A 15,185-nucleotide genomic window follows, 5' to 3' on the forward strand; every position below is an offset into this window, starting at 1 on the left:
GAACTTCCTTATATCGGCTTCCGTGTTACTGGTTTCCTTTTTCTATTAAATCCACTTCTCCTTTTTATCTCTACCAGTACAGGTGTTTGCATTCTGAGCACCCTTGCATGTGAGGTGTCTTGAACACATTTAAAGGACTTTGGAAAATAAAATAAAACAAAGCTTCATATTAAACATTCATTATCATGCTGATGAATCATCAAGGCAAAAACTTTGCTGTCCGAAACCACGTGTTGATATAAATTTGTGAAAATCCGTGCGACCATTGCACACTGCCCTTTGTAGTTAGTGGTGGTCGAAGTTAAGTCCTGTGACATGTCATCCTTATCCTGAGAATTTGTTAGCACATACGAGAACCGAGTTCCAGTGTTAAGATCGGAACACTATAAGCAGGATGGGCAGATGAGCTCTTTCCAGTGTCCACCTTTCTTTGTAAAAGCTTAATAAAACATTCAATCGAGGCAAGAGCTGCAGTACCTAAACCACAAATATTCAGAGGAAGTAAAAATGGCATGACAAATCTGCTTGTGGTCACAATGTTGAATGGTTAGTGGTAATTTTGTGTGAAAAGCAGGCCTTACCATCGTTATTCCGGTCCAGGCTCTTGAAAGTCAACCTCAGTTTCTTTTCATGTTCTTTCACGTAGCGTGTGAACTCCTCAAAGTCCAGCTGCCCATCCTTGTTAGTATCACCAGCACGGAGTATCACCTGTGGTATGTCAGTGGGATCAACATCGTGATATGACAAAGTTTGTACCTCCCGGAATAGCATAGTTTTCATATAACAACTGAATTCACCACTCAAACTAAAAAAATACGAGTTTTTCTGAAACAGAAAGGACATTTCAATAACAGATAAGAATAAATTCAGGAGAGGACAATAAACACTCTACAATTCCACAACTGCCATGCCATGTCTCCATACAGAACCTCACCAAAAATAAACCGCCAAACATGACACTAATCAATGACAACCTTGGCATACAATCACACTTCCAGTCATTAAATAGAGCAGCACAAAAATAAAAATAAACACAGGATCTTCAACACCTACCTCTCCGGCGTTCTCCTGCACTGGCATCCCGAGACGCTGCAACCCGGCCCGCAACTCCTCAATATCAATTTGTCCATTGCCATCGGTGTCAAGGCGTTCAAAGAGTTCCCGCATGCGCTCGTCACTTGTCATGGCTTGTGGTCCCATGGCAGACATCAGAGATAGATGAGATTTGGTGACACGGAACCAAGTCAATCACTCCAGGTATTGCTTCATTAGCCACTGCAATATGAGTTGAAAAATTAAACGAAAGGAATAATGAGGAAAGGGCCGTTGGAATATGGGAAATTAATTAACTTAGAATATGTCCTTCCAATACTTTTTGCTGAACCCAATATGGTCACTGAACTAAACATCAGCCAATCATCTCAAGGGAACAAAATGCCAATTTGCATAAATAAGTAAAGAGTAAGTAAGACTTTTAAGTGAAAGTAAGACCTTTTCTTTTTTACCAGATTTAGTTGTTTTTTTTACGAATTGCCCCCACATCATCGTTTTGTACCAATGACCACAGAAACGGTTCATTTCATTGAGCAATACAATTTTCAGTTGGGTAATCCTCCCACAACCCACCCCCCCTCCTGTTTTTTGGTTTTGTAATGTCAGCTTGGATATAGTGTTACGGATTTGGAAACCTTGTGCACACAAGCAGCCAGCGTTCCCTTAGTTCAGTTATTTCAATAAGTATGTGTTAATAGTTAGAATCCTTCCTTCTGTCTAATGGGAATTTTGTGTGTGCGCTACGAGTTATTTTTATAGTCAGGTTTATTACATCCACCACAACAACTACAACTACATCCTCTACATCACCAGCTACAACAACAACGCCATCGCCCACGTGCATCGTGTCACGTACAGGGGTGAGGTTCCCTCCACCCACCGTGAGCTCGTCCAACCAACGGCGGCCACGAGTCGTCCGACAACCCCCCGGCCAATCAGGAGGCGAGTGGCGAGGAGAAGAGGCCCTTCCTATCTAAAGAGGAGCAGAATGGTTGTGAGGAGCAGTTTTTGGGCAGACCGGGTGATCGTGGCGAGGGCAGAGTGGTGATGAGAGACGAGACGATGACAGACAGGAGGATCGCGGCGATTCTGAGCAGTCTGTCGTCGTGGCAGACGGTCGTGTGTGGTGGTTGGAGCGGTCTGAGACAGTAATTGTTGTGGTTGAGGGGTCTCGTTCGTGGGCACTGGACTTCGGGTTGTGGGTTCGAGTCCCACCAGTGGTTCGGGTCGGTGTGACCGCACGAGGCGGGACAGGTACCAGGCTAGGCCCCTGCCCTCGGCTCGCCTTCCCTCCGAGCTGAAGGGCCGAAAATAGACCCACGGGTGTGTGTGTGTGTGTGTGTGTGTGTGTGTGTGTGTGTGTGTGTGTGTGTGTGTGTGTGTGTGTGTGTGTGTGTGTGTGTGTGTGTGCGCGCGTGCGTGCGTGTTTCAGTCCTGTAAGTAGAATTGTTAAGTGCTTTTTCTTTGCTCATTGTACATCACCTGCCTTTTATTCGGATAACTCTGCTCTGTGTGCTCCCCTCCCCAATTATTATTATTGTCAAATAAACCCCTATTAAATGTACCAGCTTTTTCTGTGCTTTCCTCCATTGGCCTAGCAAGGTGCGTATTGTGAATTACTAAGGCCGTTCGTGCCGTAGGTTGTTCATTTGGTCCGGTGCGGCTTTGGTAACTTCCACTCGGTTACACCGGATCTGAGTCGGTGATAGTGACTTGATTCGGACAAAGTCGCTCGAGGGTGTGGTTTTCCCCAGTAGTTGGATGACGTGGGTATTTAGGTATATTGAAACTAGAATGGGCACTCGGTAGAGCGTATACCTTCGCCTCCGCTACTTTTTTGTTCTTGGCATGAGAGTGGGGGGAACAGGACAGTGAACATTTTGGTGTTGGTTTCATGCAAATCGGTTTTGATTTGACCGTGTTATGACAAAAACCGCATATTTTGAATGGTCGTGACCCCACTGACCTTTGACCCCCAACCGCTAACAAGGGTAATGACGTAATTGTGTCATGTCGCCCATCACAAGATTGATCAATGAATTCTGAACATTTTGGCATCGGTTGCATGCCAATTAGATCAAAATTGACTGCGCTATGGTAAAAATACGAATTTGACCTTTCCGTGACCTTTGACCCGATCGCTCCCAAAATCTAATCAAATGGTCCTTGGAAAATAACCCATCATCCCACCAAATTTCAAGCGATTTGGTTTAATACTTTCTGAGTTATGCGAATAACACACACACACACACACACACATACACACACACACACACACACACACGCACACACACACACACACACACACACACACACACACACACACACATACACACACACACACACAGCGACCAATACATAACCTTTCGCAGAATGCGAAGGTAATTAGGAAATTAACCCTACCCCACGCCGTCAAAATATTGACGACCACGGTCCACTAAGGGACCCGTGAACTCTCGGACTTATCCGAGAGTCACGACCTAAATTCCGGGTGTTCGGTGGGAGACGACTCCACTGCTCCAGTGGAGTCGTCTGTCGCCGGCGATAGTGGTCGTTTATCGCCACCAACCCCCGGCCCACAACAATATATCTTTGGAAGACATATTGTTGCGGAAATAGGCCCTTAGGGGGTTATTAAATATAGGATTAGCCCAGATCCCGCCTTAAATGCATGTTTAGCCAGGTTGTTTGGTAATCGGACGTTACATGTGTGTCGGGAGGTGTAGCAGGCTGTCCAGTGTTTATACAATGGTGGTGTACCGAGAGGCGCCTTCTTCTTCTTCCCTCCTCCCCTCCTAACCAGCCCCCACCCGACGCTCTGACAGTCAGTCAAGACGTGCCGGCAACCCATTGGTGGAGGGCTGCTGCAATCTCGAGCGATGGACCAATCACGGGTCCCCGGAGGCGGTCCGAAAAGGCCAGCCCCGAAAAGCAAAGGAAGGGACGGCTGTGTAGTCTGGGATCTGATTCGTGAGGAGTGACTCGACGAGCTGTTCCTCCTTGGCCTGGATTCGCATACCGGACCTTGTGGGGAGCCAGCTGGAACATACCATCGATCTTTCTCTCCTGTGCCATCGACCTTACGGGGGCTGAACGCGCCGAGGCTGGTGCGTGAGCGGTGCCGACAAAAGGAGTACGTCGCCGCCATCTTGCCACGCGGCATGCACGAGCGGTGCCGACAATAGGAGTACGAGCGCCATCTTGCCACGCTGCGTGCTCGAGGTGGGTGCTCGAATCCGACGACATCGGCTTGTCACGAGCCACATTCGTGCCTTTCACACCTTTTTCCTCTCATCCATGAGGAACCACCAAGTACTCAAATGTGTTGTCTGCATGTTGTCCAAGGTATATTTCACTAGGGCCCCCTTCAAAACCCATATCCGTAGCTCCCTAGGTAAGAGCGGGTTATTGATTAATTATAACATTGTCCTGAATGCTTTGCTTGTGTCGTGTTTCCCCGATGTGTCCCCAATAAATCTGGCTGAGTTATACGAGATTTTCCGCCTTGAATTTATTCGTGCCGTGCCGAGGAACAATCCGCTCGATTTGTATTTAAAACCAAAATGGTTACGGACCGGCAGACTTCGCTCGGTCTCTGATCAAACCCAGTCTGTAGCCGGGGTCTATATTTCCAACTGGTAAGGCCCAGGTGTACGTTGGTATCGTGATCTGAGGCGCGTGACGCGAGACGCGAGACCTGTGCCGAACTAGCCGGCGTTATAACCCCTGAGACGGTGGTGCTGTTAAGGGCCGCCAAATCTTCAACAATATGACCATTGACACTGATCACAAACCCTTGTTATGTCTCGTGGGACAAACCAGAGCCATTCTGCCCACATCATCTGGTCATGTACAACGTTGGGCGTTGACCCTTGCCGGTTACGACTATTCATTGGTTTACTGTCCGGGTAAGGAAATGTACTGTGTGGACGTGCTCAGTCGCTTGCCGCTTCCCGTAACCATCCCAGAACCTCCACAATCTGGCGATATTATTCATCTCATGGCTAACGCCATTCACGATGAGGTGCCTAACCGCTAAGCAGATTGGTTGTGCTACCAATGGCAATCCAGATTTGTCACAAATTAAACGCTATGTTTGTTATATCAGGTGATTGGGCATCACTACCATAAGGGCCGAAACCGTACCTCATCTGGAAGGATAGGCTCTCGATTGATGCAGACTGCCAGCTTTGGGGTAGCCGAGTGATAATGCTGCCTTAAACTCCGCAGGAAAATTGTCAGTGAACTCCACAATGCTCATCCAGGCATAGTCATCATGAAGGCTATTGCCTGAGCCCATGTTTGGTGGCCTGGTTTGGACAGTGACATTGAGTCCAGTGCACACCATTGTTACACTTGTCAAGCCTATGCCAAGACACCGCCACAGTCTCCATTGGCCATGTGGTCGTGGCCATCAAAGTCATGGTCCAAACTACACATCGACCATGCTGGTCCATTTAAAGGGAAGCTCTTCCTTATCGTAGTTGATGCTCACTCCAAATGGATTGAAGCTCTCATGGTGCCATCCTCATCCTCTGTTGTAACAATTGAAGCTCTATGTACCATGTTCGCGCAACATGGTATTCCAAACTCCATTGTATCAGATAATGGATCGCCATTTACAATTTTTGAGTTTCAGAACTTTTATAAAATGAATGGCATTAAGCACTACACATGTGCCCCCTACAAACCTGCCAGTAATGGTCAAGCCGAACGTGCTGTTCAGATCATCAAGAATGGTCTAAGTCGCGTCAAGGAAGGCTCCATTCAATCTCATCTAGCTCATGTGTTGCTCAACTACCGCTCGAGACCACATCAAACCACCGGTTGCTCACCTGCCAAGCTTCTGATGGGTCGTGAATTAACACGGTTATCATTAATGCACCCGGACGTAACGGCAGATGTCGAGAATAACAAGTATCGACAGAAACGTAATCACGACCAAACGTCTGTATACCGCAACTTCCAGATCAATGATCCTGTATACGTGTTGAACTCCGGATGTGGAACCAAGTGGTTATCTGGCATCATTATCGACAACATTGGTGAAATGATGTTTCTTGTGAAGTTGTGTGATGCATGCTTAAACATGTTCACCAACTCAGTTACGTCATGGAGAGCCAAACATTGAACTGGCTCAAGTGCCTTTGTCACCCACTCCTGTATTAACACCACCTGCGTTTGAACCTGAGGTGTTTCCTCATGAAAGCTTTTCACCCATGAATGTACCTGAATTCCTTCCCGACCCTGTACCCCTTATTGAGAAGCACACAGCAGTCGCAAGCAAGGACAGCCTCCACTAGCCTTTAGAAGATCAGCTCGTGTCTGTATGCCTCCTGAGCGTCTTGATTTGTAAAAAAATAAATAAAACGGGGGGGGGGGGGAGATGTGATGTATCAGTAGTTTATACTAATGCATACATACATGGGTGCACCAGGGCATGGTTAGGCAGAGTCATGTGACCCACCCATGTTCTGATGCTGTGTTGTGCTGTGTTGTGCCTGTGTCCAAAATAAATCTGTTGTTCCCACTTCAGGGTCTTCGTCCCTGTCCATCGAGTACATTACAAGAACCAGCTATATTATCAGTTTGTAAATCTTCACCTTCAGTCTGAGCAGAATTTTTTTTAATCATTGACCATCCCTATCTCTCACCATCCTCTCTCCAGCTCTCACTCACTCACCAACCCCTCTTTCTCTCCAACCTCTTGACTTCTCGCTCCATCACCTCTACCTCTCTCTCCATCCAATCCATCCTCAATTCCACCTTACTTCCTTTCACTCTTCCTCGATTATTCTTGCTTCCCTTCACTCTTCCTCAATTCCTCCTTATTCCCTTCACTCTTCCTCAATTCCCCCTGCTTCCGCTCACTCTTCCTCAATTCTTCCTTGCTTCCCTTCACTCTTCCTCAATTCCTCCATATATTCCCTTCACTCTTCCTCAATTGCTCCTTATTCCCTTCACTCCTCCTCAATTCCCCCTGCTTCCCCTCACTCTTCCTTACTTCCCTTCACTCTTCCTCAATTCCCACTGCTTCCGCTCACTCTTCCTCAATTTCTCCATATATTCCCTTCACTCTTCCTCAATTCCTCCTTATTCCCTTCACTCCTCAATTCCCCCTGCTTCCCCTCACTCTTCCTCAAGTCTTCCTAGCTTCCCTTCACTCTTCCTCAATTCCCCGTTTCCCTGCACTGACACAGAGTCTGTGTCAGGTGTCGTCCACCAGACGGCGGTCTCCTTGGGTTAACCTGAGGCGGTCCCTTCGGGTGGGTGCCTGAAATGTCCTATCCCTAAGAGAGGATGATCACCTGTCTATGTTATCATCTGAGCTCAAGCGTTTGGACATCGGGATTGCAGCTCTCTCAGAGGTTCGGAGACCGGATTGCGGCGAGATAATGGTGGGTGGTTACACCTACTATTGGTCTGGTCGCTCTGATGGTTACCATACCCAAGGAGTTGCTGTACCTGTGTCCAATAAGCTGACCCCAATGATAATTGAGGTAACACTGGTCAACGAGCGTATTATGAGATTAAGGATTCGTCACTCCTTAGGTGTCATTTCCCTGGTCTCTGTTTATGCTCCGACTGAGGCGAGTGATCTCACCGTGAAGGATGCATTCTACGCCACACTCGAGTCTGTGGTTGATCAGTGCCCCAGACGAGATACACTTCTAGTCTTGGGGGATTTCAATGCATCGACTGGAACTGATAGGGACGGTTATGAGGTGTGTGTTGGTCCCCATGGGTGAGGAACTATGAACCAGAATAGCACTAAGTTCCTTGACTTTGCAAGAAGTCATGGACTTAGGGTGGCTGGTTCATGGTTTCAGCGCCCACAAGCTCATCGCTGGACTTGGTATTCCAACGCTGGCGGTGTGGCAAAGGAGATTGACCATGTCCTCATTGACGGTCGTTGGAGGATGATCCAGAACTGCAGGGTCTACCGGAGTGCTCAGTTCCTCAATACTGACCACAGGCTTGTTGTAGCAACTCTAAAGCTGCACCTTAAATCCTGGAGAATGGTACCATCCCAGCCGAGGCTGGATGTTGCCAAGCTCAGGGATGAGAGAGTAGCTGAGGAGTTTGCGAACAGGCTGAGTGGACACTTGGGGGGTCTGGGTGCTTTGGGGGGTCCTGAAGAGTTGTGGAGCGCCTTCAAGACCACCGTCCTTGATGTTGCCAGTGGATGCCTTGGAGCTCACCGCAGGGCAAAGAAGAATTTTGTCTCTCAAGGGACACTGGATACCATTGACCAGAGTAGCAGGGCCAGGCTGAATGGCAGAGCTGAGCTGTTCAGGGAGCTGAGGCGTAAAACTGTACGTGCACTGAGGGTGGACAAGGAGGCCTATGTGCGAGGAATCTGTGAGGGGGTAGAGCATCACCTGTGAACAGGTGATTCTCGTCCCGCTTACAGGGGAATTCGCGCATTACGTTCATCCAAGCCCATCCCTCGGAGCACTACAGTTCGAGCAGAGAGTGGTAGGCTCCTGACAGAGGAGTCTGAAGTGAAGGCCCGCTGGGCCGGTTACTTTGAGCGGTTGTACCAGGCTGATCCCCCAACTGTCGAGTTGGACGTCAAGGGTGTTACAATCCCTGTTGCTGACCCTCGAATCAACTGTGGTCCACCTACGCTTGTGGAAACACGGGCTGTGGTGAACCAGTTGAAACGGGGCAAAGCTCCAGGGATCTGTGGCATCCATGCCGAACTTCTCAAGGCTGGTGGAAATGCTGCACTCGTGTCGTTGCATGCAGTTTTGTGCTCTGCCTGGAACACAGGCATCATCCCAACTGACTGGAAGAGGGGCCTTGTTGTCCCTCTCTGGAAAGGGAAGGGTGATCGCCAAGACTGCAACAACTACCGAGGGGTGACGCTGCTCTCAGTGCCGGGCAAGGTCTTTGCTCGGATAATTCTCGATAGCGTTCGCCACCATCTGCTTGAGCACCAGCGTCCAGAGCAGTCAGGCTTTACACCAAAGAGGTCAACGATTGACCGTATCCTTGCACTTCGTGTCCTCACCGAACGCAGACGAGAGTTTCGGCAGGGGCTGCTTGCAGCCTATGTTGATCTCTGTAAAGCGTTCGATACAGTGAATCGGGATGTCCTCTGGAGGATTCTTGGTCTTCGTGGGTTGCCACCAAAACTGATCGATCTGATGTCTGAACTCCACTCTGGTACTGAGAGTGCTGTGAAGTGTGGTGGTACCATCTCTGACTTATTTCCAGTTGTTACTGGAGTTCGTCAGGGATGTGTACTTGCCCCCACACTTTTCAGCACTTGTATGGACTGGATTTTAGGGAGGATGTCGGAGAGATCAAGCTGCGGTGCGTCATTTGGGAATGTCAAGATCTCGGACCTTGACTTTGCAGATGATGCAGTCATCTTTGCGGAGACTTTAGACATCCTCTTGGGGGCCCTCGAGGTGCTGAATGAGGAGTCGGAGCCGTTGGGATTATGGGTTTCTTGGGTCAAAACTAAGATCCAGGGTTTCGGTGAAATCTTGGATGCTGCTGTCCTGTCTGTGTCTGTTTGTGGTGAGGATGTTGAGGTCGTGGAGAGATTCACTTACCTTGGCAGTGATATTCATGTCTCTGCTGGCTGCGAGTCAGAGGTCAATAGACGTCTGGGTCGGGCCTGGGGAGTCATGGATTCACTGGATCATGGGGTGTGGCGCTGCCGGTACCTGTGCGGGAGGACGAAAGTCCGAGTCTTCAGGTCCTTGGTACTTCCAGTCTTGCTCTATGGGTGCGAGACTTGGACTCTGACCAAGGATCTGAGACGGAGACTTAATTCCTTTGGTACCAGGTCTCTTCGGAGAATCCTTGGCTATCGCTTGTCGGATTTTGTGTCCAACGAGCGGTTGCTGAGAGAGACTTGGATGAGATTTGTTACCTGCATAGTCCGTGAGCGTCAGTTGCGGCTGTATGGACATGTGGCTCGTTTTCCTGACTCTGATCCTGCTCACCAGATTCTCTCAGCGAGGGAGTCTCATGAGTGGAGGAGGCCAGTGGGTCGACCACGTGCCTCATGGTTGCAACAGGTTGACCATCATCTCAAGGAGATGGGGATGGGCCTGGCATCTGCCTGGGGGATGGCCAGACGGAGGCCCCTGGAGTACCGGCGGAAAGTGGACGCAGCGAAGTGCTGTTCTGGCACATGCTCCCATACCTGACCTGACCTGATCCCTATCTCTCACCATCCTCTCTCCAGCTCTCACTCACTTACCAACCCCCCTTTCTCTCCAACCTCTTGACTTCTCGCTCCATCCAATCCATCCTCAATTCCACCTTACTTCCTTTCACTCTTCCTCGATTATTCTTGCTTCCCTTCACTCTTCCTCAATTCCTCCTTATTCCCTTCACTCTTCCTCAATTCCCCCTGCTTCCGCTCACTCTTCCTCAATTCTTCCTTGCTTCTCTCCACTTTTCCTCAATTCCTCCATATATTCCCTTCACTCTTCCTCAATTCTTCCTTGCTTCCCTTCACTCTTCCTCAATTCCTCCATATATTCCCTTCACTCTTCCTCAATTGCTCCTTATTCCCTTCACTCCTCCTCAATTCCCCCTGCTTCCCCTCACTCTTCCTCGCTTCCCTTCACCCTTCCTCAATTTCTCCATATATTCCCTTCACTCTTCCTCAATTCCTCCTTATTCCCTTCACTCAATTCCCCCTGCTTCCCCTCACTCTTCCTAGCTTCCCTTCACTCTTCAATTCCCCGTTTCCCTGCACTCTTCCTCAATTCCTCCTGCTTCCCTTCACTATTCCTCAATTCCTCCTGCTTCCCTTCACTCTTCCTCAATTCCTTATTCCCTTCACACTTCCTCAATTCCTTATTCCCTTCACACCTCAATTCCTCCTGCTTCTCTTCACTCTTCCTCAATTCCTCTTTCTTCCCTTCACACCTCCTCAATTCCTCTTTCTTCCCTTCACCCTTCCTCAATTCCTTGCTTCCCTTCACCCTTCCTCAATTCCTCTTTCTTCCCTTCACCCTTCCTCAATTCCTCCTGCTTCCCTTCACAACTCAAAGTTTTCCTTTTGGAAAGGGCAGTGTTACCTCCATCACCGTTGCAACACACCCACCCCCAACCCTGTATTAAATGCCGACTACCTCCAGCTTTCCGTAGCTGAAACAATACCTCAGGTTCGTTCACAGCAGAAGTGAGACTCCTCTTGGCTCCGCGCACAGCAAATCGACTCCTCTGGGCTCCGCGCACAGCAAATCGACTCCTCTGGGCTCCGCGCACAGCAAATCGACTCCTCTGGGCTCCGCGCACAGCAAATCGACTCCTCTGGGCTCCGCGCACAGCAAATCGACTCCTCTGGGCTCCGCGCACAGCAAATCGACTCCTCTGGGCTCCGCGCACAGCAAATCGACTCCTCTGGGCTCCGCGCACAGCAAATCGACTCCTCTGGGCTCCGCGCACAGCAAATCGACTCCTCTGGGCTCCGCGCACAGCAAATCGACTCCTCTGGGCTCCGCGCACAGCAAATCGACTCCTCTGGGCTCCGCGCACAGCAAATCGACTCCTCTGGGCTCCGCGCACAGCAAATCGACTCCTCTGGGCTCCGCGCACAGCAAATCGACTCCTCTGGGCTCCGCGCACAGCAAATCGACTCCTCTGGGCTCCGCGCACAGCAAATCGACTCCTCTGGGCTCCGCGCACAGCAAATCGACTCCTCTGGGCTCCGCGCACAGCAAATCGACTCCCCTGGGCTCCGCGCACAGCAAATCGACTCCCCTGGGCTCCGCGCACAGCAAATCGACTCCCCTGGGCTCCGCGCACAGCAAATCGACTCCTCTGGGCTCCGCGCACAGCAAATCGACTCCTCTGGGCTCCGCGCACAGCAAATCGACTCCTCTGGGCTCCGCGCACAGCAAATCGACTCCTCTGGGCTCCGCGCACAGCAAATCGACTCCTCTGGGCTCCGCGCACAGCAAATCGACTCCTCTGGGCTCCGCGCACAGCAAATCGACTCCTCTGGGCTCCGCGCACAGCAAATCGACTCCTCTGGGCTCCGCGCACAGCAAATCGACTCCTCTGGGCTCCGCGCACAGCAAATCGACTCCTCTGGGCTCCGCGCACAGCAAATCGACTCCTCTGGGCTCCGCGCACAGCAAATCGACTCCTCTGGGCTCCGCGCACAGCAAATCGAATCCTATGGGCTCCGGGGACAGCGGATCGACTCCTCTGGGCTCTGCACACAGCAAATCGACTCCTCCAGGTTCAGTGGACAGCGGATCGACTCCTTCGTGCTCAGGAGACAGCGGACGGCCCCCTCCGGGCTCAGTGGACAGCGGATAGAATCCTCCGGGCTCAGTGGACAGCGGATCGACTCCTCGGAAGACCGCACCGAGCCGCGCAAATGTCCACATTCCGCGGTTACGACTGTGCTGTTGTTGTTGTTGTTGTTTTTAGTTTTTGTAACGGCCTTAACAATATGTGAAAGCCAAATCGTCTTCCACCTTGATATTGTACACCAAATTTAGTTTCTCAAACCAAAGAAATAGGAAAATTTCATCAAAATGAGTCGCTCAACGCACACAAGAATTATTACATTGTGATGTCAAAAAACCCCTCGTGACCAGCGCTGATCCCTTTGACAATACTGTACATCCAAATGGAATTAATTTATTTACTCCAGGAAGCATAATTGCTTAGAAAAAAAAAGATTTGATGAGACGATGACCGTCTTGCTGGTTTTAGTACGAGACGTGCTGTCATAAATTACGGCGTCCTCAACAGCGAAGAACAAGGAACCTTGACGCAGGACGAGGAGGACATTCGGCTCACCATGCCTGCGCTACACCAACACCCTCCTTTACATGCAAGACAAGACTGCGGGTAGCATCATTGTCTTAGGGCGCGGCTGTGCCACTGACGAAATGTTCCGATTACCAGTACACTGGTACTCATTTCGCCGACCTCGGAAGGATAACATAAGAAGCTGAATTAATCCCACCTGGTATTAACTCAACGGCGAAAGGGGTTCGAAATCAGTACTCTAAAATCCCAAACCAGCCACCATAACCGCTGAGCCAACACCAGGCTTTCACACCAATACCCGATGCGGAAACATGATCACCCATCCACATGCAATTAGCTACCATCAAGTCCTGCCAATATCCCTGTGCACCCCTCGATCTCCAATGCATCGAGGTACCTATCTAATTCCAATTGAAGCCGATTTACCCTTTTTGTGACTGCTACTACGACCTTTCGAGGAAGACCATTCTATGCATTTAATACCGACTCTGACTGCAAGACCCCTCCCTGTCACATATCGTATTGAGGCGCCATGTTGGCCATGGAATAAAGTTGAAGAAACAACTGAAATCTTTCGATCAGTGAATATTACACTCCCTGCATTTTTACTTTCCCAGTGAGCCTGGTGTTGGCTCAACGGTTAAAGGTGCCAAGCTGATGATCTGGGCAGTTGGGAAATCAGCAAATTGTTTACAAGTTAAGGTTATAACTTCAAATTAAATAGCTTTCGTAAGTACTTACCAGTATATAATATAACTGTGTGTGTGTGTGTGTGTGTGTGTGTGTGTGTGTGTGTGTGTGTGTGTGTGTGTGTGTGTGTGTGTGTATGTGTGTATTTGTACAGTATGGATGCGTTTATGTATGTATGTATGTATGTATGACTATGTAAATATATATATATATATATATATATATATATATATATATATATATATATATATATATATATATATGTTGTTGCGGGCCGGGGGTCAGGTGAGAAGACCACGAGGTGGGGGAAGCTATCTCAGCTCCCACCAGACTCCCCGGAATTGTAGGCCATCGCACACAGATAATTCCATGATGCGGCAAGTCACTTAATCGACCGTGGACGCCAATAACTCAACCGTGTGACTTAGGGTCCTCCCGTCTATGGGTTAATTGGGTTACCTAATTAATCACGTGGTTTAATGACCAGGGAACACGCCCTCGGTACGCCTTGTCCAAACCGGATCACTCTACTGGATCGGATCACTTGGTTACCTGAGCGGGGAGCGCGCCCTTGGCAAAGCACCAATGTTATCTCGATTAGATTTTAATTAGGGCGGCCGAGCGTTTTAACATCTGGTGCGTGCCTACGATTTTTTTGGTCAAATCTGTGGTAATTACCTCCCAGTCTATATTGGTTCGAACAATGCTAGACCAATGGAAGGAAAGGACAAACACAGACAGGATTGAAATCGACAAATGATTTATTAATTAAAAAAAAAAGAACTTTATATTTTCTGAGGTAAATAAAGAATACATTTCAAAGCAAAATCAACCAAAATGCCAGGAAAGAGACAAAGAGCAGATGCTTATGGGGGGGGGGTGGGGGGGGGAGTTGACTGACTTACAGCTAAACACAGACAAGGGTACCCAACAGATCATTCGGGGGGGAAGAATTGTCTCGCTCACCAGAGTAGTCGTCCGTGAAGTGAAAACGTCTTGAAATGTGTGCGTGCATGTCACGTCCGTCGCCAGCACCCAGCCTTGCCGTGCACCCTCTCACGAACAGCCTTGAATGCCAGTCGACATCTGGGAGGGCGCCGAGATCGTCTGTGCGGGTTTAGACCCTGGTGCTACGACACGGGTAGTTCCTCACACTTCACGAAACTGGTGACGTCCAGTGACCTACACAGTCCGTCGGTGACTGACCCGCACCTCACACGTTGGTGACCGACCCATGCCTCACTTGTCGGCGCTGCTCACACCCACACGCACAGCACACGCTTGCTCAAGCACTGGGAAGGACGAATTGTCTCGTAGTTGGTGCTGGTCAGACACCCACACGCGCACCACACGTTCACTTGCTCACTTGCGGGCTTGCACGCTTCCTCCTCCTTTTCCTCTCTGGCTTTCTTTCTCTTTCTTCTCTCTGCCTCCTCTTACTTCTCTCGCTTCTTTTCCTCTCACTTCTCTTGCCCTTTTCCTCTCACTTTTCTCTCTTCAGAACGGACCTCCAATTCGTTTTATATCTGCGGCCCGTCTTGTCGGCGCAGTCCACCCCAAGCTCACCTCACCCCACTTCACTTGCGCACGGTTACAATGACGACCCGTGCGCTCTCAAAAAAAGGCGGGCGTCGGAGCTCGCGAAAGAACATTGCTGAGGCAAAATAAGGGCACGTCAG

General features: G+C 49.5%; 1 protein-coding gene across 7 annotated transcripts in view; it reads right to left on the bottom strand.

Annotated features, from left to right (window-relative positions):
• Window positions 1-15,185, bottom strand: part of LOC147013116 (mitochondrial adenyl nucleotide antiporter SLC25A24-B-like) — a 70,779-nt gene that overhangs the window by 42,513 nt on the left and 13,081 nt on the right. The window contains exons 1-3 of one of the 7 annotated variants that reach the window (XM_085854714.1): window positions 11,188-11,380; window positions 1,054-1,187; window positions 582-708 (exon numbers count right to left, since the gene is read on the bottom strand). In XM_085854714.1, the coding sequence (XP_085710840.1) occupies window positions 582-708; window positions 1,054-1,185 (259 nt within the window). In that variant the 5' untranslated portion in view covers window positions 1,186-1,187; window positions 11,188-11,380. The other 6 variants (XM_085854709.1, XM_085854715.1, XM_085854713.1 and 3 more) reach the window with 6 other exon arrangements.

This window comes from Eptatretus burgeri, chromosome 14 (assembly GCF_056783735.1).
Source record: "Eptatretus burgeri isolate ZD-2024b chromosome 14, Ebu_testis_v1, whole genome shotgun sequence".
Lineage (NCBI taxonomy): Eukaryota > Metazoa > Chordata > Myxini > Myxiniformes > Myxinidae > Eptatretus > Eptatretus burgeri.